At 45.7% G+C, this 26,200-nt stretch overlaps 1 protein-coding gene across 1 annotated transcript in view; it reads left to right on the top strand.

Annotated features, from left to right (window-relative positions):
- Positions 1 to 2,749: 2,749 nt before the first annotated feature.
- Positions 2,750 to 26,200, top strand: part of LOC143769275 (uncharacterized) — a 43,761-nt gene continuing 20,310 nt past the window's right edge. The window contains exons 1-6 of the mRNA XM_077257787.1: positions 2,750 to 2,797; positions 4,664 to 4,812; positions 4,943 to 5,122; positions 5,206 to 5,329; positions 5,413 to 5,510; positions 15,204 to 15,294. Coding sequence (XP_077113902.1) covers positions 4,735 to 4,812; positions 4,943 to 5,122; positions 5,206 to 5,329; positions 5,413 to 5,510; positions 15,204 to 15,294 — 571 coding nt within the window. The 5' untranslated portion in view covers positions 2,750 to 2,797; positions 4,664 to 4,734. The remainder of the gene's footprint in view (positions 2,798 to 4,663; positions 4,813 to 4,942; positions 5,123 to 5,205; positions 5,330 to 5,412; positions 5,511 to 15,203; positions 15,295 to 26,200) is intronic.

Below are 26,200 nucleotides of genomic sequence, written 5' to 3'. Positions count from 1 at the left end.
ACATACTTTACCCCCCTGCTTGTACCATTACTGTTTATATATATATATATATATATATATATATATATATATATAAATATAAAGAACCTGTTAACCCTTAGTCTGCCTCCTTTGTGTGACTGCATCCTACGCACCTGCTAGCATTCTACATCTATATTCAGAAAAATGTTTAGGAATTGGTAAATCTAGCAACCCAGTTGTTTTCCCAACTGGGTTCCTTGGACTGAGAGAGTGCGTCCACATCTAGTGAGTGCTGTCAGCTTTTCATCTTACGCTTGGATCCTGAAAAAGTATCCACCGTTTTAAAGTGGCCTCGGCTTGATGGTCTAAAGACCATTCAGCGGTTCCTCGGCTTTGCAAACTACTATCGTCAGTTCAAACCTCATTTCTCCGCCCAAAGGGCTCCCATTTCAGCTTGGGCCAATCCTAAGAATGCAGAGAACGCCTTTGTGTTTTTGAAACCGGCTTTCTCCTCAGCTCCTGTGCTGCATCATCTCAACAATAACAAACAGTTCTTTCTGGAGGTGGGTGCTTCGTCTTCTGGAGCCGGAGCTGTTCTCACCCAGACATCTTCCTCCGGCCGCAAGGTGACTTGCAACTCCTTCTCCAAGATTTACTCTTACGCAATTATTCTATTGGAGATTGTGAACTGTTGGCTACAAAACTAGCTTTGGACAAATGGTGCTACTTGGTTGAGGGAGCTCTACATGCGGTGGTTATATACACTGACCACAAGAACGTGGCATATCTGCAATCCGCGCAGCGACTTAATCCACGACAGGCCCAGTGTATTTTGTCTTTGCTGTCATTCTTGTGCCCAGAACAAGACCCCAAGACAACTTCCTTCCAGTCGTCTACTTCCTTTGCCTGTACCATAGGCGCCCTGGCAGCATATTGCAATGGACTTCTTCACCGATCTTACTCTGTCGACTAGTTGTACAGTTAACTGGGTGGTTGTGGATAATTTTTCCAAGATGGCCCATTTCCTTCCACTCTCTTGTCTCCCATCTACTCCAGTACTGGCAGAGAAGTTCATTCTACATGTTTTTCACCTTCATGGTTTTCCACTCCTTATCATCTCAGATAGAGGCATGCAGTTTGCTTCCCGCATCTTGAGGGCTAATTACAACCGGCTCAATGTCTCCCTGGAGTTTTCTTCGGCCAATCATTCTCAGCCCAATGTTCAATAGGAGTGAGTCAATCAAGTCCTGACCAACCTCCTGCGGCACTTCGTCAGTGCACACCACAGTGACTGGTTTGAATTGCCGCCATGGGCCAAGTTTTCGTATAACAATCATGTGAGTGAATCTTGTGCTAAAACTCCAGTTTTTGCAGTGACAAAAACCCCACCTTTCCGTTTCCTATTTCCACTACTTCGGATATATCTGCTACTGAATCGCTAGTCAAAGGTTTTTCTGAGATCTGGGAAGACACCAGGACCACATTATTAAGGTCCTCAGAGCGGATGAGGAGACACGCGGACAAGAGATGTCTGGATCCTCCTCGGTTCCATCCGGGGAACAAGGTGGGGCTGTCATATAAGTATGTTTGTGTCAAAATACCCTCCTATAAATTGGGTCCTCATTTCATCGGTCCATTTGAGGTTCTGAGACAGATCAATCCGATGGCCTACAAGCTCAAATTTCCAGGCTCCTTACGAATTCCCAATTCTTTTCATGTGTCTCTTCTCAAACCTGTTGTCCTCAGTACTTTTTTTTAGAGATCCTACGACCACTGCTGCTCCGGTCAGCACTGAGGACACTTTTGAGGTTGAGAGCATTTTGGCTTTCAAGAGGGTAAGTGGCAAAACCTTCTTTCCTTTGATTGGAAGGGGTTTGGGCACGAGGAGAGGTCCTGGCAGCCAAGGTAGAGCATCCAAGCTCCTCTTCTCCTGGAGAGGTTCCTTGCGGGCTTGAAAAGAGGGGGCATAAAGGGGGGTACTGTAACACCTGTGTCTCTCCATTCCCTTCCCCTGCAGAGACACCAATGCTTTCACCGCCCCTACCCTTGGGTGAGGCTCCAATTCACGCCACTCCAGGTTTTACTTGGGCTCCTGTACAGTGGTTCCACCAGCCATCCCATTACAACCGAAATGTACACAAAGCACGTAATACTCCATGGATCACACAATATATTAATTTTTTTCCACACAAAAAAGCTATATATTATGCAGGGACTGTAATGCTATAACAAAGATGGCTACAGTGATGCGCAGGCAATCATCGCATGTTTATAGGCTGTGTAACAGGCACCAACGATGCGGGGCAGGGATTAGAGCATGAAATCCATGCAAAGAGCACATTTGAGCACCCATATACTTGTGTGATGTCCGAGTATCACCGAACACGTTCCTTCATCCCTAATAATGTCACCACATTTGTTTTTTTCCCATGTGTTTCCAGAACAATGATAGTAATATGAAAAAATGTTAACGTGTCCCTTGAAAAATAGTCACTCATAAGACTATATCTACAGAAAAATAAAAACTTATGACTCCTGGTAAAAGGGGAGGAAAAAATGAAAGTGCAAAAGCAGAAAATCTCAGTTGGGAAGATGTTACCCAATCTCAGACCAGGACATTTATCCCCGTAAGTGGGACCCAAGTTTTATGTTATCTTCTTAATCTCTGTTTTAGTTTGTTTTATTCTGATACCGGATGACAACCAGCACAGCAGAGTCCTGCATACACTGAGGCCCCTGATCATGTGACCCCTGACTCCTCCCCTCCTGTGACCTCATCCCAGGTCCTGTGCGCACAGAACAGCCATATATGTGGTGTGCGGCTCTGCAGGTGGAGGTAGGTGCTGGAGATTCCCCATTACTGGGCGCAGGGGACAGTAACCTCCTTAGTGACGTACCTAGAGTCTGAAGGGCCCCCATCCTGATTATATATATATATGTCATCCATCCTAGTGTATGTCTCTCATCTTGGTAAATATGCCCTCCTTCCTGGTATACATATCCCCCATGATGGTATATGTCCCCTGTTCTACCGCTGTTCTTTAATGTATACAAAAAAATAAGCTATTATACTCCATAGGGGCATACATAGAAGTCATGGGGCCCCATATCAGAAGTATAATGAACTCCCTATAGTCCACCATATAGTGTAATGCACAGTCCATAGTAATCCCTATAGTATAATGCACCCCACATAGTCCTTCATATAATATAAGGTGCCCCCATAGTCCTCCATAAAGTATAATGCATCCCATTGTCCTCCATATAGTATAATGCACCCTATAGTCCTCCATATAATACAATGCACCCTCCATAGTCCTCCATATAGTATAATGGACACCCCATAGTCCTTTAAACAGTATAATGCACTACATAGTCCTCCATATAATATAATGCACCCCCATTTTCCTCCATATATAATTCACCCTCATATTCTTCCATATAGTATAATGCACCTCCATATATCATGCAAAGCCCATAGTCTTCCATATTAGTATATCACACAGCCCATAGTCATTCATGTAGTATAGTGCACAACCCATTGTGATCCATATAGTATAATGCACAGCCCATAGTCCTGCATATAGTGTAATGCACAGCCCATAGTCCTGCATATAGTATAATGCACCGCCCATAGTCCTCCATATTAGTATAATACACAACCAATAGTCGCAGATGTAGTACAATGCACAGCCCACAAAATAGCCCATTTTCATCCCACAGCCATTCATATAGTATAATTCACAGACCATATTTCTCCATATTAGTACAATACACAGCCCTTAGTCTTCCATATAGCATAAGGCACAGCCCATATCCTTCATATAAAATAATTTACAGCCCATAATCATCCAAGTAGTATAATGCACAGCCCATAGTCACCCAAGCAGTAGTATGGCTAACCGTGTATGCACCGACTTAAAAAATAAACCTTCCCTCTGTTCCCCCATGGCGCTACATCCTCTTCTGAAGCTGACAGCTGACTTCAGTGTGCAAGCGATGGGAGCGCATGATGCCACTGCCAGTCCCTACAGGTCTGTGCGCTGAATTCACTTCAGCTGAATGTATGTCTGAAGATGCACATCCAGCTAAAGTATTTTCTGGCATCACCGGGTCCCTCACCTGTCAGGCTTGGGGGCAGCGGTAGTTATGCTACCTTTGCACAAGGGAAATTGACCCCCTCAGTGTTGCGGTCCCATTCCAGGAGACAGAACGTGTTCCCGTCTGTGTCCCTATATCAGGATCTCTGTCTGTATTGGATTACATTGGGTCACTTCCCTCCTGACGTCGCTCGCTGCTCTGTTACTGTACAGTCTCCATTATGGCAGTCGCCTTCTGCGTGTTGTCACTATCAGGAGATATTAATGCTCTATCATTATCTGTTACTAATGTTCCCGGTTCTGCTGTCCTGATCCAAGGATGTTCCCTGCACTTTATAACTTTATGTCTTTTTCTTTTGAAATACTTGATAAAGATTTAGATATTTTAGATGTTTCTTTTAGAATTGTTCTGTGTTTTTGGTGCTTGATTGGAGATGTTCTGTGATAAATCTCTGGATGTGACTATAATGGGACTGTGTGTTATACCGGGGGCAGGACGGGGCCATGACTGGATGTAGTGATCATGTGACGCCGGTAACAGCTCCGGAGATTTCTTACATGGGATCTTTATGATGTTACATCGTCATCTTCTCCCCATTCAGGTCCCCACAATATTGGATCCTCTCAGTGGAGATCTTCTATATAAGATAATTCTCTGAGTGACCCTACAAGGATGGATAGGGACAGGGACAAGATGGCGGAGAGGATATTACACCTCACCCTAGAGATCCTCTTCCGGCTTACTGGAGAGGTGAGAGATTCTGTATGACGTCACATTACATCATTCTCATCTATGGGAATAACAGATGGACAGAACTGGAGAGGTGAGGACTCTGGGAATGTCTGTAGTGAGGTTTATTAATGTGTCTCTCCATAACCAGGATTACACAGTAGTGAAGAAGACCTCTAGTGAGCGCTGTCAGGACCCTGTGTCTGAGGGATGGGGAAGACCCCTGAGCCCAATCACGGGGCCTCCACCTCACCCCCTGATACATGAGGACATCAATGACCAGAAGATCCTAGAACTCACCTACAAGATGATTGAGCTGCTGACTGGAGAGGTGACATTGCTGGGAATGCTGGGACATTATACAGTAATGCTATGGAGGGATCGGGGGGATGACGGTATCATTGTGTGTGTCAGGTTCCTATAAGGTGTCAGGATGTCGCCATCTATTTCTCCATGGAGGAGTGGGAATATTTAGAAGGACACAAAGATCTGTATGAGGACATCATGATGGAGGTTCCCCGGCCCCTCACATCACCAGGTAATAGACAGGACTAAATACACACGGCCTATAATTATCTGTATGTAAAGAATTAATTCAGTCCCTGTATGTGTTTCCTCCAGTTCTATCCAGTGAGAGGACAACACCAGACAGATGTCCCCGTCCTCTTCTTCCACAGGACTGTAAACAAGAAGAACCCAATGTTCCTCAGGATCATCAGGTAGATGGAGAGAAGGTGTCATGAGATCTTTCCTATGATGTGTAATAAGGCTGTGAAGGTCTTGTGATCAGTCTTGTTTTATCCCCCAATATTATACACTGATTATTATACTTTTTTTTTACAATTATCACCATATAGTAATTCTGGACAACATCTTGTAGTAATGTCTACCATCCTGGTCCTCATCTTGTAGTTATGTCCCTATCATGTATTAATATAATCCATCCTGGGCCGCATATTGCAATAATGTCCCCATCCATGTCCCCTGTAATGCCGCGGTAGCATCGTACGCAGTGAAGAGGCAGTTACCCACAAAGTTCCAACACAAAGTCTCTTCAATGTGTTTCCTCACAGCTTTAAAGTCCAATTCACACACAAGTGCATATCATTTCAGTGCATATAACTTCAGTGTATATTATCCGTGTTCAGTTCACACCAGTTCATAGCACTACATATCATATGGCTTTTAGATTGCAGTCCCTAAACACGCCAGACCTCTCCTTGTCCAGTATCCGTGGGGTGACCGCACACCATATTACAGTCTCCATACACAGCCTCATATTTCCCTATCCTGTAGTAATGTCCTCCATCCTGATATCCATTTTGCAGTAATTTCCTAAATCCTGGTCCTTATCCTGTAGTAATGTCCCTATTCTGTAGAAATCTCCCTATCCTGTAGTAATGTCCTCCATCCTGGTCCCCATATAACAGCCATATCTCACTGGCCTGTGAATGGCCAGTATTGGTATTGCACAGTGCAGAGAGCTGGTCTCTGCATTGTGATACATTTCAAATAAATGCGAGGATGCACGTTCAATTGAAGAGCAACGCTGGCATTGGCGGCCCTCTGGACCTGGCAACATCATTACGGGAGTTCAAGTGCCGACGGGCCGCATGATTGAGACCCCTGGTCTAGTCAGATGACTCCAGATTTCTGTTGCCCCGTGCTGATTAGTGGGTCAGAATCTCATACAAGCAGCATGTATCCATGTATCCTTTCTCTCAGGTGTCGTCATTTCAGGCTGGTGGAGGTAGAGTAATGGCAGGGGATTTTTTCTTGGCTCACCCTGGGTCCTTTGACATTTGTGGATGGATGTTTAAATGCTAGTGCTTACATAAGCATTTTAGCCAACCAAGTTCATCGCTTCATGGCAGTTGTTTACCATATGGTAGAAGGACAATGCACCATGTCACAATAGTCCACTAGTAGTGATAAGCAAACCCTTGGAAGTTCGGATTTGGTATGTTCAGCCGAATTTGAGTTAAAAGTTTGGTTTGGGTCCGAACTTGACCCCAAACCCAATGGAAATCAATAGGGACCTAAACTTTGGTGCTGTAAAGTAGTCGTAGTAAGGGCTAGGGAGCTGCAAAATGGGGATAAGAGCATGTCAATTGCCCTGCAAACAAATGTTAATAGAAATATTATTTAAATCTCTTAAATTAATCAGAATGGTGTAACGCTAGACAACACACAGTCCAAAATCAATGTAAGTCATTGTTGATTACTCATCAATGTCATGAGTAAATATCCATCCATTCATTGAAACCCACTCAGAGTTAAATCACATTAGTAAGAAAAGCAGACAGCTGTGAGCTGGTGTTATTATTCTGAGAAGGGGCCAATAAAGGTTCACAGACTATTAATAACCGCTCACAGCTGTCTGCTTAGCCTTTACTGGTTATTAAAAAGGTGGGATCCCAAAAAAGTTATGTCGGGTGCCCCCTATTTTTTAATAACCAGCTGAGGGAAAGCAGACAGCTGGAGGCTTGTGTTATTATTTTGAGAAGGAGCCAATATCCATAAAGGTTCCCAGCCTATTAATACCAGCTCGCAGCTGTCTGATTAGTCTTTACTGGTTATTAAAAAGAGGGACCCCCAAAAAATGACTTGGGGTCCCTCCTATTTTTAATAAAGGCTAAACGGACAGCTGTGGCCTGATCTTAAAAGGCTATGAAGGGGCCATGGATATTGGCGCCCTCCCAGACTAATAACACCATAACATCTGGCGCTTAGCCTCGGTTCTTCCTACTTACCCTGGTGCGTTGGCAAGCAGGGTAATAGTTTAAGGGGTTGATGTCAGCTATGTAATGTCAGCTGACATAAAGCCATAGGTTAGTAATGGAGAGGCATCCATCAGACACCCCCATTACTATCCCAGTAAAAAAAACACCATATTTGAATAAAGACATCCCCACACATTCCCTGGTTTACCCATTTATTAATAAAAAAAAAAATCTTGTCAGATCCGATGCCATCCAACTACCATCCACATCGTCCACCGATTTTCTCAGTAATTTCATCGCACCATGAGCCATGACAGCGAGAATAAGACTGTAGAGGTTATTCATGGTAATTTCTCATGGGAAATGACGTTACGCCCGTGAGGAATATCTGCAGTCTCGCGGTCCTGGCTCACAATGATGACGTGACCTTCAAGAACGAGACTGCAGGGGTTACTCGTGGTCACTTAGCACGGGTGTAACGTCATCGCCCGTGAAAAATAACTTTGAATAACCTCTGCAGATGGGCCAGAACTCCTGCAGAACGACTTCTTCATATAGTTAAATCTACTGTATTATACAATGAACTGCTGATGTTCTGAAAACAAAAAGTCCCTAGATGGGTGTCTCTAATAATGTGGCCATTCAGTGTATGTTTTATATCTGGTGGAGATGACAGGGTAAGGCTGATCATAGACATTAGATGTTGTCTGGATTTTTTCACCATTTTCTGGTTATGGAGGCTGCTGGTTAGAATTAGAAGCCAGCAGGTTGCAGTTATACAGGAGACCTGCAGCTATGTGATAACTACTGCTGTCATTTTTCTCTTACGCCTCATTGGGGGGCACTGACCATGGGTGTATGCTGCTGCCACTAGGAGGCGACACTAAGTGATACAAAGACAGTTCGCTCCTCCCCTGCAGTATACACCCTCCAGCTGGCTCTCACCTAACCAGTTCTTGCTTAGTGTCTGTAGGAGGCACATGGGTCTGGTTCCGATCCCAACATTTTTATTTTATTTTTTACTTTTCTGTAAATTTTTATTTTTAAATTAACGGAGTGAAGGGGGCGACGGATCCTTTCAAGGTTCCAATCTCCCCCGAATCATCAACAGGCGAGCACGCAGAGTGTCGCCTCCCCGAACCCTCTGCTGCGACGCCTGAGCTCACTTCAGGGGCGACGGTTCCTTCGAGTCCCGATCTCCCCACACCAGCAGCAGGCGACCACATGGAGTGTGCCTCCATGTATCCTCTCCTGGAGCCAGGCCTATAGACAACTGGCCCTGTCCACCCGGGGCTGAACTTCGTGGATGTACAGAGGTCCCTCTCTATGGTGTCCGAGCAGCCCCCACTGTCCCACCACTGTGAAAGCGGATGGCACAAGGAGGCGGACGGTTCCTCTCCACCTCCCCTAACAAAGGGATGGTGGATTGAGGTTTATCCCTCTATCCCTGCAGCAAAACAATAGAGTGTGCGCGCTTTCCTCGGCGCTGAAACCCAGTCATCGCGGTGACTCCATGCCGGGACGCGCACTGATAGTGAGTGTATCCAGTCAGCGATGGGCCTCTGCAGTGGGATATTCACATGCTGACAGGCAGCCTCAGTTTCCCTGTGGCCTACCTCCCTGAGGTAACGCTCCGGCCGGCTGCAAAAATTTAGCCCCCCGGAAGCTGCGCCCGCACTATGGCGCACTAAGGCGGCTCTGCCCACCTTTTCTGGCGCTTCTTCCCACCTATTCTGGCGCTTCTTCCCTGGCACGCTTCCCTCGGCAACGCTGGTATTGCTCACGCCGGCTGCAGAAATTAAGGCCCCGGCTTGGGCCTAATCATGGAAGTCACGAAGCTCCGCCCACATAGTGTCTGTGGCTCCGCCCCCCAAATTGTCGCCTCTCGCTCTCTGCGAGATTTTACCACCTCTGCAACTCCCGGTGGCCATCTTGGTCCACCCTGCCAGCACACACACACACACACAAGGGCTATAGTTTAGCATTAACCCCTTCACGACATGCGCCGTACTAGTACAGCGCATGTCGTGTCTCCCCCTTTGATGTGGGCTCAGGCGGTGAGCTCACATCAAAGTCGCGACATGTCAGCCATTTTGTACAGCTGACATGTGCGCGCAATAGCGGCGGGTGAAATTGCGATTCACCTGCCGCTATTAACCTGTTAAATGCCGCTGACAGCGGCATTTAACTACATCTTCCGACTGCACGGCCGGAAATGAGCGCATCGCCGACCCCCATGAGATGATCGGGGGTCGGCGATGCATCAGGATGGTAACCATAGAAGTCCTTGAGACCTCTATGGTTACTGATGCAGGCCTGTTGTCGGCGCTCATAGCAAGCCTGCATTTCAGCTACATAGCAGCGATCTGATGATCGCTGCTATGTAGCTGAGCCAGCTTCTAGCCTCCCATGAAGGCTATTGAAGCATGGCAAAAGTAAAAAATTAAAAAAAAAAAATATGAAAAAAAATAAAAAAAAATACAGTCATATGAAAAAGTTTGGGCACCCCTATTAATCTTAAGCTTAATGTTTTATAAAAATTGTTTTTTTTGCAACAGCTATTTCAGTTTCATATATCTAATAACTGTTGGACACAGTAATGTTTCTGCCTTGAAATGAGGTTTATTGTACTAACAGAAAATGTGCAATCTGCATTCACACAAAATTTGACAGGTGCATAAGTATGGGCACCCTTATCATTTTCTTGTTTTAAATACTCCTACCTACTTTTTACTGACTTACTAAAGCACTTTTTTTGGTTTTGTAACCTCATTGAGCTTTGAATTTCATAGCTAGGTGTATGCAATCATGAGAAAAGCTACTTAAAGTGGCCACTTGCAAGTTGTTCTCCTGTTTGAATCTCCTCTGAAGAGTGGCATCATGGGCTCCTCAAAACAACTGTCAAATGATCTGAAAACAAAGATTATTCAACATAGTTGTTCAGGGGAAGGATACAAAAAGCTGTCTCAGAGGTTTAACCTGTCAATTTCCACTGTGAGGAACATTGTAAGGAAATGGAAGAACACAGGTACAGTTCTTGTTAAGGCCAGAAGTGGCAGGCCAAGAAAAACATCAGAAAGGCAGAGAAGAAGAATGGTGAGATTAGTCAAGGACAATCCTCAGGCCACCTCCAGAGATCTGCAGCATCAACTTGCTGCAGATGGTGTCACTGTGCATCGGTCAACTATACAACGCACTTTGCACAAGGAGAAGCTGTATGGGAGAGTGATGCGAAAGAAGCCGTTTCTGCAAGCACGCCACAAACAGAGTCGGCTGAGGTATGCAAAAGCACATTTGGAGAAGCCAATTTCTTTTTGGAAGAAGGTCCTGTGGACTGATGAAACCAAGATTGAGTTGTTTGGTAATACAAAAAGGTGTTATGCATGGCGGCAAAAAAACACAGTGCGTTGTATAGTTGACCGATGCACAGTGACACCATCTGCAGCAAGTTGATGCTGCAGCTCTCTGGAGATGGTCTGAGGATTGTCCTTGACTGATCTCACCATTCTTCTTCTCTGCCTTTCTGATGTTTTTCTTGGCCTGCCACTTCTGGCCTTAACAAGAACTGTACCTGTATTCTTCCATTTCCTTACTATGTTCCTCACAGTGGAAATTGACAGGTTAAATCTCTGAGACAGCTTTTTGTATCCTTCCCCTGAACAACTATGTTGAATAATCTTTGTTTTCAGATCATTTGACAGTTGTTTTGAGGAGCCCATGATGCCACTCTTCAGAGGAGATTCAAACAGGAGAACAACTTGCAAGTGGCCACTTTAAGTAGCTTTTCTCATGATTGCATACACCTAGCTATGAAGTTCAAAGCTCAATGAGGTTACAAAACCAAAAAAGTGCTTTAGTAAGTCAGTAAAAAGTAGGTAGGAGTATTTAAAACAAGAAAATGATAAGGGTGCCCATACTTATGCACCTGTCAAATTTTGTTTGAATGCAGATTGCACATTTTCTGTTAGTACAATAAACCTCATTTCAAGGCAGAAACATTACTGTGTCCAACAGTTATTAGATATATGAAACTGAAATAGCTGTTGCAAAAAAAACAATTTTTATAAAACATTAAGCTTAAGATTAATAGGGGTGCCCAAACTTTTTCATATGACTGTATAAAAGTTTAAATCACCCCCCTTTCGCTCCATCCAAAATAAAAAAAAAAAAATCAAACCTACACATATTTGGTATCGGCGCGTTCAGAATCGCCCGATCTAGCAATAAAAAAAAGCATTAACCTGATCGCTAAATGGCGTAGCGAGAAAAAAATTTGAAACGCCAGAATTACATTTTTTTGGTCGCCACAACATTGCAATAAAATGCAATAATGGGCGATCAAAAGAACGCATCTGCACAAAAGTGCATTAAAAACATCATCTTGGCACACAAAAAATAAGCCCTCACCCGACCCCAGATCACGAAAAATGGAGATGCTACGGATATCAGAAAAAGGTCCGATATTCCGTGGTCTTAAGGGCACATGACCAATATTCCCTGGTCTTAAAGGCCCATGACCAGTCCGAAGCCGGTCACTCTAAATGAGCTCAGGAGCCCTCTGCCGCCGATCCCAGCTTATCCCAGAGTACCTAGTTCCCTGAGTGGGTTTCGTCACTGCTGCAACCCATGGATTCTCTGACAAGAGATTGAATCCCTCCGTGAACCCCCTGTGGCTCGGAGTGCTCGCAGGACCAATATAGATGTCCCTTTCCTTCATGCGAGACGTCGGCTAGCAGGAGCCGCAAGTTTTCTAGAAACGTACAGGCGTCTAGAAACGTACACGTGCCTAGAAAACGGAAGTTTCATTTCCTGATCCCTCACCAATGATTTGCTGAGAACAAGTCTCTGAATATGGATCGGATATTGCCTTGGTTCTGGACTCACCAGACCTTCAGTAAAGGATGGATTTGCCTATTTATATCATCAACCAATCTCTGTAGATTGACGAGGACTTCGGTTCTATTCTAGATCACGCAGCGTCCCTCATGGGGAACTAAACTCCCTCGCAGAGCATTTGCCATTCACCCTGACAGGTAACGTTCGGATAAGCGATCCACTGGACAGAAACCTCTGCAAGTGCTTTATCCTTTTATCAGCCAATATACAAACACGCGGGGTGTCCACACCACGTATACCCACCTAAGACGTGAGATGTCATGCTTGGTCTGATTGTTAAGAGTGACGGGTCCTTTTAAAGGGCACTGATCTCCCCACACCATTGATAGACGAGCACATGGAGTGTCGCCTCCATGTATCCTCTTCTACAGCCAGGCCTATCGCCGGACAACCAGCCCTGTCCACCCAGGGACCCACACTCTGCATCTCCACTATTTAGCAGATGATGTGATAAGGCGGATAGTCCCTCTCCACTTCCCTGTTAAGAGGATGGTGGATCGAGGGTTCATCATTTTATCTCCCCACCGTGAAAAGAGAGCGGCGATAGTAAGAGACTTTTTTTGCGAACCTTCTGCATGCAGCCGCGCATTCTGCCACTTGGCATATTAACCAGGTAAGTATCTCCTGTGGTATACCTACCAGTATCCCTACCCGATACGTCATCAATTAAAAATACAATGGACTGTCACATAGCAAATCTAGTTCGTTCCATCTTGCTGCCTCCAGTTCAGCGCTCTACCCTTCCTTAGGTGCCGCATGTGTTGCTAGAGCAATAGTCTCTTGGTCAGAGACCTTAACTATTTTGTTTTCCTATAGACTCAACCAGCAGTGTATCAGTTGTCCAGGACGGTCTAGATCTAAGGGATCTTGGTTCCAAAATGGGGACCGAAAAGTAAGACCGACCCTGAACCTCAAGCTTCTTCCCCCTTCCTCGGATGGAGTTCCTCCGCTCAGCCATTACTTCAACGGAAAAAGGTGGAGTTTCTGGTATCCACCGATATTCGGTATGCTTTCCTTCACATGCCTATGTTTTCCCCTCTTCAAAAATTCCTTTGCTTTCCCTTTCGTGAACAGCATTTTCAAATCACAACCTTGTCCTTCAGGCCTTGCTACCGCACCCAGAGTCTTCACAGGGGTTATGGCGGCTGTCACGTTCCTCTTGCACCCTTGAGGCGTGGTCGTCCTGCCCTATCTGGTCGACTTTCTAGCCACTCTTCCAGCCCTGCGCTGAGTCGTCTATATCTCTTGCTATACCCTCTCTCTCCTGAGCTGGCAGCTAAACTTACACAAGTTTTTTCCTCATTTCCAGCCCAGCAGATATCCTTTTTTGAGGATGATCCTGGAATCTTCCAGAAGGTTGGTGATTCTCCCTTGAGACAAATCCGTGGCCCTTTAACAGGGAGCTTGCGCACTTGTTCACTGATCCCCTCATTCCGTTCGATTTGCTAGGAGGATTCTGAGGAAAATTGGTGACGACAATGGAAGCGTTTTCCTTCGCTCCTCTCATTTTTCTGCAGGTCAATCAGGCTTTCAGAGGGTAGTCTCTGAGCTCCTTTCTCCCGGTTCAATGGTTATTAGTGACTACCGATGCCAGTCCTCTTCTCCTGATCATTGTTCTGGGGATCTGAACGGTGCGACTAGTTCTACGGCAGGTTCACTGCCTTCTGGCGGGTCACCCCATCCGTTTCAATCGGACAATCCCACGTCTTTTCCATACGTCAATCATCTAGCAGGTACCCACGATCAGGCATCATGACCGAGGTACCTCATATTCTCTGTTGGGCCACGATCTATCATTTGGTGATTTCGGCACTACAGATCTCAGGAGTAGAACTCTGGGCAGCGGACGCTATCAGGGTCCCGCCTCATGTGAGTGGGAACTTCACCCGGAAGTCTTCCATCACATCTGTCTTCTCTGGAGCACTCCAGATGTAGGTCGGATGGTGTCCACACTGAACGGCAATGCACTCTAAGTTCATGGTTCGGCCTCCAAGTCCAAAAGCCATCGAAGTGCATGCTCTGGTCCTTCCATGGTACCAGTTTCCGTAACCCCTGGTCCACTATTTCCGACATTTTTTCGGAAGCAGGAAGGGCCCCAGTGATCCTGGGAGATCCGCACTGACCATGTCAGATTTTTTCTCGTTTGCGGAACTAGTGATTTTTCGTCTTATTGCAACAAAACTGCAAATATGGACTTCCTCGCAGGGAGTCTTCACATGTGGTTCTTCCCTATCGCATACCGTTAGATCTTTGGGACCTTAATGGTCATGGGAGTCTTACAGTAGACTCCTTTTGATCCCAACAGACTTTACTATGAGGGAAGGTCACACCCCTTTTTCTCTACAATCTCCGCATCCTGACGAGTCTTCGGAGCTAGCCGCTCTGTTCTTTCAGACCTTTTTCCCTTATTACCATCAAGGCAAGGTTGCCCTCAGGCCATTCGCATCCCTTGTTACCAAGGTGGTATTGTATTCCCATAGTTATGAGGGCATCGTTCTTCCCTCATCTCTTTCTGCACCTGTCCACATAACGAACTCTTTTGCACCGAACTGGTTAGCTGAGAGCCAGCAGGAGGGTGTATACTGCAGGGGAGGAGCTAACTTTCTCTGTATCACTTAGTGTCAGCCTCCTAGTGGCAGCAGCATACACCCCTGGTCTGTGTCCCCCAATGAATGGCTGGGAGAAAAGGATTTTATGGTGAGTACACAAAAATCCCTATTTTGATCGGCGTGATAATTTATGGTCATTTTTCTTTTTCTGAATTATTTCTTACAACTTCTCCTTCTGTTTCAGGGTGAAGATCTGCCCCACATTAATACTACAGAGACATATATGAGAGGTGATGAGTGGTGTAAAGAGGAGATTCCCACAGATAACCCCACAAGTGAGTATAACCTAAAAAAAATGCGTGCCAGGAGCGCACGCTGTGGTTGGCTCCATCCCAGAGGGAACGCAAATCCTTTATGGGTATTTATTCTTTATGCTCCATGATTGTGCAATTAATAATAATATAAGATTATTCTCGTGACATGTTCGGACATTTCATCTCTTGCACATATCTGGTCAGTTTACATTATCTGTCTTGCAGCACATGATAATTATTATTATATTACATTATATGGTGATCTGCTCCAGACTTCTGCAATGTCCGGTATTATCCTGTTTTTTGCAAACCCACTACCAACCACTCTGATCATTACATAGTATATTTTTGCACTCATTAAACACATTGATTATGTGTCTGTTGTTTTCAAATCGATTTTGGAGAAATACATATTGGCCGGGCACACCACCATAAAGACACAGATAATATGTTGAGGTGCTGCATCCAGTAGTTAATCACAATGTACAATGGGGGAAAAAAAGAGAAAAAAACTACGTAGTGATGCATGTCGTGATTCTCAATGGCGAGAGAACATAGCCCAGCATATATGAGAACTAGCTCTTGGAAGATGGAAACTATACTGACCATGAACTAAACCTGCCGCACAACTAGAAGTGGCCGGGTAGCATGCCTACGTTTTTTTATCCCTAGATGCCCAGCGCCAGCCGGAGAACTACCTAATCCTAGCAGAGGAAAAGACAGTCCTGGCTCACCTCTACAGAAATTTTCCCAAAAGGCAGACAGAGGCCCCCACATATATTGGCGGTGATTTTAGATGAAATGACAAACGTAGTATGAAAATAGGTTTAGCAAAATCGAGGTCCGCTTACTAGATAGCATGAAGACAGAAAGGGCACTTTCATGGTCAGCAGAAAACCCTATCAAAACACCATCCAGAAATTACTTTAAGACTCTAGCATTAACTCATAACACCAGAGTGGCAATTTCCGCTCACAAGAGCTTTCCAGACACAGTAACGAAACAGCAGCTGTGAACAGGAACAAAATGCAAAAACACACAAGGACAAAAGTCCAACTTAGCTGGGAGTTGTCTAGTAGCAGGAACATGCACAGAAAGGCTACTGATTACATTGTTGACCGGCAAGAAACTGACAGAGGAGCAAGGTTATATAGCGACTCCCACATCCTGATAGGAGCAGGTGAACAGAGGGGATGATGCACACAAGTTAAATTCCACAAGTGGCCACCGGGGGAGCCCAGAATCCAATTTCACAACAGTACCCCCTCCCCTCAAGGAGGGGGCACCGAACCCTCACCAGAACCACCAGGGCGATCAGGATGAGCCCTATGAAAGGCACGGACAAGATCGGAGGCATGAACATCAGAGGCAGTGACCCAAGAATTATCCTCCTGACCGTATCCCTTCCATTTGACCAGATACTGGAGTTTCCGTCTGGAAACACGAGAGTCCAAGATCTTTTCCACAACGTACTCCAACTCACCCTCAACCAACACCGGAGCAGGAGGCTCAACGGAAGGCACAGCTGGTACCTCATACCTGCGCAACAATGACCGATGAAAAACATTATGAATCGAAAAGGATGCAGGGAGGTCCAAACGGAAGGACACAGGGTTAAGAATCTCCAATATCTTGTACGGGCCGATGAACCGAGGCTTAAACTTAGGAGAAGAAACCCTCATAGGGACAAAACGAGAAGACAACCACACCAAGTCCCCAACACAAAGCCGAGGACCAACACGACGACGGCGGTTGGCAAAAAGCTGAGTCTTCTCCTGGGACAACTTCAAATTGTCCACCACCTGCCCCCAAATCTGATGCAACCTCTCCACCACAGCATCCACTCCAGGACAATCCGAAGATTCCACTTGACCGGAGGAAAATCGAGGATGAAACCCCGAATTACAGAAAAACGGGGACACCAAGGTGGCAGAGCTGGCCCGATTATTGAGGGCGAACTCCGCCAAAGGCAAAAAAGCAACCCAATCATCCTGATCCGCAGACACAAAACACCTCAAATATGTCTCCAAGGTCTGATTAGTCCGCTCGGTCTGGCCATTAGTCTGAGGATGGAAAGCAGACGAAAAAGACAAATCTATGCCCATCCTAGCACAGAATGCCCGCCAAAATCTAGACACGAATTGGGTCCCTCTGTCAGAAACGATATTCTCCGGAATACCATGCAAACGAACAACATTTTGAAAAAACAGAGGAACCAACTCGGAAGAAGAAGGCAACTTAGGCAAGGGAACCAGATGGACCATCTTAGAGAAACGGTCACACACCACCCAGATGACAGACATCTTCTGAGAAACAGGCAGATCCGAAATAAAATCCATCGAGATGTGCGTCCAAGGCCTCTTCGGGATAGGCAAGGGTAACAACAATCCACTAGCCCGAGAACAACAAGGCTTGGCCCGAGCACAAACGTCACAAGACTGCACAAAGCCTCGCACATCTCGTGACAGGGAAGGCCACCAGAAGGACCTTGCCACCAAATCCCTGGTACCAAAGATTCCAGGATGACCTGCCAACGCAGAAGAATGAACCTCAGAGATGACTCTACTGGTCCAATCATCAGGAACAAACAGTCTACCAGGTGGGCAACGATCAGGTCTATCCGCCTGAAACTCCTGCAAGGCCCGCCGCAGGTCTGGAGAAACGGCAGACAATATCACTCCATCTTTAAGGATACCTGTGGGCTCAGAATTACCAGGGGAGTCAGGCTCAAAACTCCTAGAAAGGGCATCCGCCTTAACATTCTTAGAACCCGGTAGGTAAGACACCACAAAATTAAACCGAGAGAAAAACAACGACCAGCGCGCTTGTCTAGGATTCAGGCGCCTGGCAGACTCAAGGTAAATTAAATTTTTGTGGTCAGTCAATACCACCACCTGATGTCTGGCCCCCTCAAGCCAGTGACGCCACTCCTCAAAAGCCCACTTCATGGCCAAAAGCTCCCGATTCCCAATATCATAATTCCGCTCGGCGGGCGAAAATTTACGGGAAAAAAAAGCACAAGGTCTCATCACGGAGCAGTCGGAACTTCTCTGCGACAACACCGCCCCAGCTCCGATTTCAGAAGCGTCGACCTCAACCTGAAAAGGAAGAGCAACATCAGGCTGACGCAACACTGGGGCGGAAGAAAAGCGGCGCTTGAGCTCCCGAAAGGCCTCCACAGCATCAGGGGACCAATCAGCAACATCAGCACCCTTCTTAGTCAAATCAGTCAATGGTTTTACAACATCAGAAAAACCAGCAATAAATCGACGATAAAAGTTAGCAAAGCCCAAAAATTTCTGAAGACTCTTAAGAGAAGAGGGTTGCGTCCAATCACCAATAGCCTGAACCTTGACAGGATCCATCTCGATGGAAGAGGGGGAAAAAATGTATCCCAAGAAGGAAATCTTCTGAACCCCAAAAACACACTTAGAACCCTTCACACACAAGGAATTAGACCGCAAAACCTGAAAAACCCTCCTGACCTGCTGGACATGAGAGTCCCAGTCATCCGAAAAAATCAGAATATCATCCAGATACACAATCATAAATTTATCCAAATAATCGCGGAAAATGTCATGCATAAAGGACTGGAAGACTGAAGGGGCATTTGAAAGACCAAAAGGCATCACCAAATACTCAAAATGGCCCTCGGGCGTATTAAATGCGGTTTTCCACTCATCCCCCTGCTTGATTCGCACCAAATTATACGCCCCACGGAGATCAATCTTAGAGAACCACTTGGCCCCCTTTATACGAGCAAACAAATCAGTAAGCAGTGGTAACGGATATTGATATTTAACCGTGATTTTATTCAAAAGTCGATAATCAATACACGGCCTCAAAGAGCCGTCTTTCTTAGACACAAAGAAAAAACCGGCTCCTAAGGGAGATGACGAAGGACGAATATGTCCCTTTTCCAAGGACTCCTTTATATATTCTCGCATAGCAGCGTGTTCAGGCACAGACAGATTAAATAAACGACCCTTAGGGTATTTACTACCCGGGATCAAGTCTATGGCACAATCGCACTCCCGGTGCGGAGGTAGTGAACCAACCTTGGGTTCTTCAAAAACGTCACGAAAGTCAGACAAGAATTCAGGAATCTCAGAGGGAATAGATGATGAAATGGAAACCAAAGGTACGTCCCCATGAGTTCCTTTACATCCCCAGCTTAACACAGACATAGCTCTCCAGTCGAGGACTGGGTTATGAGATTGCAGCCATGGCAATCCCAGCACCAAAACATCATGTAGATTATACAGCACCAGAAAGCGAATAACCTCCTGGTGATCCGGATTAACACGCATAGTCACTTGTGTCCAGTATTGTGGTTTATTACTAGCCAATGGGGTGGAGTCAATCCCTTTCAGAGGTATCGGAGCCTCCAATGGCTCCAAATCATACCCACAGCGTTTGGCAAAGGACCAATCCATAAGACTCAAAGCAGCGCCAGAGTCGACATAGGCGTCCGCGGTAATAGATGACAAAGAACAAATCAGGGTCACAGATAGAATAAACTTAGACTGTAAAGTGCTAATTGAAACAGACTTGTCAGGCTTCTTAGTACGCTTAAAGCATGCTGATATAACATGAGTTGAATCACCACAATAGAAGCACAACCCATTTTTTCGTCTAAAATTCTGCCGCTCGCTTCTGGACAGAATTCTATCACATTGCATATTTTCTGGCGTTTTCTCAGTAGACACCGCCAAATGGTGCACAGGTTTGCGCTCCCGCAGACGCCTATCGATCTGAATAGCCATCGTCATGGACTCATTCAGACTCGCAGGCACAGGGAACCCCACCATAACATCCTTAATGGCATCAGAGAGACCTTCTCTGAAAATCGCCGCCAGGGCGCACTCATTCCACTGAGTAAGCACAGACCATTTGCGGAATTTTTGGCAGTATATTTCAGCTTCATCTTGCCCCTGAGACAAGGACATCAAGGCCTTTTCCGCCTGAAGCTCTAAATGAGGTTCCTCATAAAGCAACCCCAAGGCCAGAAAAAACGCATCCACATTGAGCAACGCAGGATCCCCTGGTGCCAATGCAAAAGCCCAGTCTTGAGGGTCGCCCCGGAGCAAGGAAATTACAATCCTGACCTGCTGTGCAGGGTCTCCGGCAGAGCGAGCCTTCAGGGACAAAAACAATTTGCAATTATTTTTAAAATTTTGAAAGTGAGATCTATTCCCCGAGAAGAATTCAGGCAAAGGAATTCTAGGCTCAGACATAGGTGCATGAACAACAAAATCTTGCAAATTTTGTACCTTTGTGGCGAGATTATTCAAACCTGTAGCTACACTCTGAAGATCCATTTGAAACAGGTGAACACAGAGCCATTCAAGGATTAGAAGGAGAGGAAGAGAGGAAGGCTGCAGCATAGGCAGACTAGCAAGTGATTCAATTAAGAGCACACTCAGAACTAGAGGGAAAAAAAAAAAAAAAAAAAAATTGTAGCAGACTTCTTTTTTCTCTCCTTTCTCAGCCAGTAATTTAACCCTTTTTTGGGCCGGTCAAACTGTCGTGATTCTCAATGGCGAGAGAACATAGCCCAGCATATATGAGAACTAGCTCTTGGAAGATGGAAACTATACTGACCATGAACTAAACCTGCCGCACAACTAGAAGTGGCCGGGTAGCATGCCTACGTTTTTTTATCCCTAGATGCCCAGCGCCAGCCGGAGAACTACCTAATCCTAGCAGAGGAAAAGACAGTCCTGGCTCACCTCTAGAGAAATTTTCCCAAAAGGCAGACAGAGGCCCCCACATATATTGGCGGTGATTTTAGATGAAATGACAAACGTAGTATGAAAATAGGTTTAGCAAAATCGAGGTCCGCTTACTAGATAGCATGAAGACAGAAAGGGCACTTTCATGGTCAGCAGAAAACCCTATCAAAACACCATCCAGAAATTACTTTAAGACTCTAGCATTAACTCATAACACCAGAGTGGCAATTTCCGCTCACAAGAGCTTTCCAGACACAGTAACGAAACAGCAGCTGTGAACAGGAACAAAATGCAAAAACACACAAGGACAAAAGTCCAACTTAGCTGGGAGTTGTCTAGTAGCAGGAACATGCACAGAAAGGCTACTGATTACATTGTTGACCGGCAAGAAACTGACAGAGGAGCAAGGTTATATAGCGACTCCCACATCCTGATAGGAGCAGGTGAACAGAGGGGATGATGCACACAAGTTAAATTCCACAAGTGGCCACCGGGGGAGCCCAGAATCCAATTTCACAACAGATGCAGAGCAGTCATCAAAGCAAAAGGTGGCTACTTTGAAGAACCTAGAATATAAGACATATTTTCAGTTGTTTCACACTTTTTTGTTAAGTATATAATTCCACATGTGTTAATTCATAGTTTTGATGCCTTCAGTGTGAATGTACAATTTTCATAGTCATGAAAATACAGAAAAATCTTTAAATGAGAAGATGTGTCCAAATTTTTGGTCTGTACTGTAAATTCTGTTTTCCTGAAATAGAACAGACAAAACTCAGAAACACAGGTGTGAACACACTCCAAAGCTGTCCAACAAAAAATGGAGACAGGTCTGTGTTTGATTAGATTGCGGATTGAACTCGCCCATTCAAGGGAATGGGTCTGCATTTCCAGATAGCACTGGAATGCCATCCAAAAAATCCTGGTCCATTAACTGAATCAGAATGGTGTTTGTTACAATTTGTTTCCTTGTGGACCACCAGACACCAATATTTTTACAGTGCAGAACTTCATAGTGTGAATATGTCCCATGGAGAGAGGAAGAATGACAGACAGATTATATACCTGCCTGGCAGTGTGTGTGCTTGGTTGTGGTAAACATCCATAGAAATTGAAGAAGGTGGGGGGGGTAGCTGAACTTTTGCTGTGCTAGGTACGTGGATGCAACAGCTCAGACAGTGGCACTTGAATCAACAATTGTTTATTTGATTAATACAATTAAAGGGGTGCCTTTGGCACAATATCAGGGGATAGCGCAAACAGTGAAAATGAAACAAGTTAAGTTAAAAGAAGAATACAGTAATTCAGATGATATTGACACAATGCTTTTTACACACTGTCGTACTATTATTACAACTGAATAACTGCTGTCATCAGTGATGTTTTAGTACTAATACCACAATCCAAAGGGCATCACTCACTACTGGGCTCATTAATGTTGTCACTATCTAGGCAATGTATTATATCACACAGGCCCTATCGGGAGTCAACGTCACCACCCGCTAGGTCGCAAGTCCTAGGTTGGTGAGTAACTCGGCCCACTCATCACACTGGCCACCTTCATTCCCTGAAGCTTGGCCCTGCCCCCACTTTGTACAGTATGTGTACATTGGAAGTGATGGCTTACAGGAACGTCCCTCTGCTGCGGCCTAGTCATCTCTTTTTCGGCTCTGACTCTGCTCACTCAGCTTTCTCGACTCTGGTCTCTCTCAGGTCTTCAGGCAGGTCTGGTTGTTCTTGCGTTTTCACTCAGGTCTGGCCTTTCTTGGGTCTTCACTCGGGTCTGGCCTCTTTACTACTTTACTACGATCTGATCTCTCGACTCCTTTACTCAGATATTGTCCCTGATAATGGCATCTATAAGCCAGCTCGATATAGGGCACATCCGTTCTGCTACAGGTTCGAGCACCAACTCCTCCCATTCGTTGCCCTCCTGGGCCTTTTATAAATACTAACTGCGCCCCAGCTATCACCTGACCTGCACAATCTGTTTCGAGAGTGAACATACACTTCTTTCTTGGGTTCCTAATAATGCAATTATTTCTGTTTTCACTTTCTCTTCTCGCATTTGAGCAGCAGAAAGCAGTCTTCACTTGCAGCCACTCTGCTGGCATTAAATGTGTGTGTCTTCTTATTTGTCTCCTTACATTCCTCCTCTCTTAAAATTTGCCAGTCCTCACGTGAGAAAGACCACTTTATCTCTAGATCTTCCTCTGGGGCGGTCTCAGAGTGGCTAGTATCCAAGCATTTTTTGTGTCTCCTACATTATGTACTGATAAATGAAGTCATCTTCCATGTACCGTGGACACCAGCAATGGCACGCCCAGTTCTGCAAGGCCCCTCTTGGTTTATCTCTCCAGGAACACTCAGGCCTTCTGGTACTTCTTTTTCATGTTCAGCCTCTGACCTATTCTCTGGATCAGCTTAGAGTGGTAGTGTTGCTTCCCTTGGCACTGCAGGTACCTCCCCTCCACCACCATTCATCCTCATTTTCCTCAACTATCCTTAATGCTGAGTTACTCTTCTCTTTTGGGGCTTCAGGCAGTCTCTTCCCTTTAGACACACAAGGATGAAGCATGTTATGGTGTAGCACTCTTTCTGGTACCCCTTCTTCTCCGTCTGGTTGAACCTCTTACACTGCATTATCGGGGTATACCCTGTTATGATCCTTAGTGGTTGAGGATCACAAGTTACTCAGCAAGGTGACTAAACATAGGACAAGCTCTAGGGAGGTGGAAAACTGGACTGACCGCAAATCTGAACCTATCCAAACACACTAGAGGTAGCCGGTGAACGTGCCTAAAATCCTAGACGTCTCGAGCCAGCCTGAGGAACTAACTACCCCTAGAGAGAAAGAAAGACCTCTCTTGCCTCCAGAGAAATAATCCCCAAAGATATAGAAGCCCCCAACAGATAATAACGGTGAGGTAAGAGGAAGGCACATACATAGGGGTGAAAGCAGATTCAGCAAATGAGGCCCACTAATACTAGATAGCAGAAAATAGAAAAGTGATCTATGCGGTCAGTAAAAAACCCTTACAAAATATCCACACTGAGATTTCAAGAACCCCCGCACCAACTAACGGTGTGGGGGGAGAACCTCAGTCCCCTAGAGCAACCAGCAAGCAAGGAAATGACATTTTAGCAAGCTGGACAAAAAACATGATGAATGCTGATAATCAGAAAGTAAACAAACAAGAACTTAGCTTGTCTTGGAGAGACTGGGAGCAAGGTAGTCACAAGGAATCTGAAGAGCACTGAATACATTGATAGCAGGCAAGGAACTGAGTATCCAGGTGAGCTAAATAGGAAACCAACCAAGGATAACGAACCAGCTGATGCAGCCAACCTGCAGAAAGACAACACTACACAGTACCGCTTGTGACCACTAGAGGGAGCCCAAAAATAGAGTTCACAACAGTACCCCCCCTTGAGGAGGGGTCACCGAACCCTCATCAAGACCCCCAGGGCGATCAGGATGAGCCGCGTGGAAGGCACGAACCAAATCGGCCGCATGAACATCAGAGGCGACAACCCAGGAATTATCCTCCTGACCATAGCCCTTCCACTTAACCAGATACTGAAGTCGCCGTCTAGAGATACGAGAATCCAAAATCTTCTCCACCATGTACTCCAATTCGCCCTCGACCAGCACCGGAGCCGGAGGCTCAACAGAAGGAACCACAGGTACCACATACCTCCGCAACAAAGACCTATGGAACACATTTTGGATGGCAAACGATGCTGGGAGATCCAAACGAAAAGACACCGGGTTAAGGATTTCCAAGATCTTATAAGGACCGATGAAGCGAGGCTTGAACTTAGGAGATGAGACCTTCATAGGAACATACCGAGAAGACAGCCACACCAAATCCCCAACACGAAGTCGGGGACCCACACCGCGGCGGCGGTTGGCAAAACGCTGAGCCTTCTCCTGTGACAATTTCAGATTGTCCACCACATGGTTCCAAATCTGCTGCAACCTATCCACCACAGAATCCACCCCAGGACAGTCAGAAGACTCAACCTGACCCGAGGAAAAAGGAGGATGGAAACCAGAATTGCAGAAAAAAGGCGAAACCAAGGTAGCAGAACTAGCCCGATTATTAAGGGCAAACTCGGCCAATGGCAAAAAAGTCACCCAATCATCCTGATCAGCAGAAACAAAACATCTCAAATAAGTTTCCAACGTCTGATTAGTTCGCTCGGTTTGGCCATTAGTCTGAGGATGGAAGGCCGATGAAAAAGACAAATCAATGCCCATCTTAGCACAAAAAGTTCGCCAATACCTGGACACAAACTGGGATCCTCTATCAGACACAATATTTTCAGGAATGCCGTGCAAGCGAACCACATTCTGAAAAAATAGAGGAACCAAATCGGAGGAGGAAGGCAACTTAGGCAAGGGCACCAAATGGACCATCTTGGAAAAACGATCACACACCACCCAGATGACAGACATTTTCTGAGACACTGGAAGATCCGAAATAAAATCCATGGAAATGTGCGTTCAAGGCCTTTTCGGGACAGGCAAAGGCAAAAGCAAACCGCTGGCACGAGAACAGCAAGGCTTAGCCCGAGCACAAATCCCACGAGACTGCACAAAGGAACGCACATCCCGTGACAAGGAAGGCCACCAGAAGGACCTAGCCACCAAATCTCTGGTACCAAAAATCCCAGGATGACCCGCCAACACCGAAGAATGAACCTCGGAAATAACTCTGCTGGTCCATCTATCCGGGACAAACAGTCTCTCTGGTGGGCAACGGTCAGGTCTATCCGCCTGAAATTTCTGCAGCACTCGTCGCAAATCTGGAGAAATGGCAGACAAAATCACTCCCTCTCTGAGAATACCAGCCGGCTCAGAAACTCCCGGAGAGTCAGGCACAAAGCTCCTAGAAAGTGCATCAGCTTTCACGTTCTTCGAACCAGGCAGGTATGAGACCACGAAGTTGAAACGGGAGAAAAACAACGACCAACGAGCCTGTCTAGGATTCAGGCGCTTGGCAGATTCGAGGTAAATCAGATTTTTGTGATCAGTCAGGACCACCACACGATGTTTAGCTCCTTCGAGCCAATGTCGCCACTCCTCAAATGCCCACTTCATAGCCAACAACTCTCGATTACCAACATCATAGTTTCGCTCGGCAGGCGAAAACTTTCTTGAAAAGAAAGCACACGGCTTCATCACA

This window comes from Ranitomeya variabilis, chromosome 4 (assembly GCF_051348905.1).
Source record: "Ranitomeya variabilis isolate aRanVar5 chromosome 4, aRanVar5.hap1, whole genome shotgun sequence".
Lineage (NCBI taxonomy): Eukaryota > Metazoa > Chordata > Amphibia > Anura > Dendrobatidae > Ranitomeya > Ranitomeya variabilis.
Note: the sequence above shows the minus strand (reverse complement) of the source record. Positions and strands in the feature narration are given on the sequence as shown.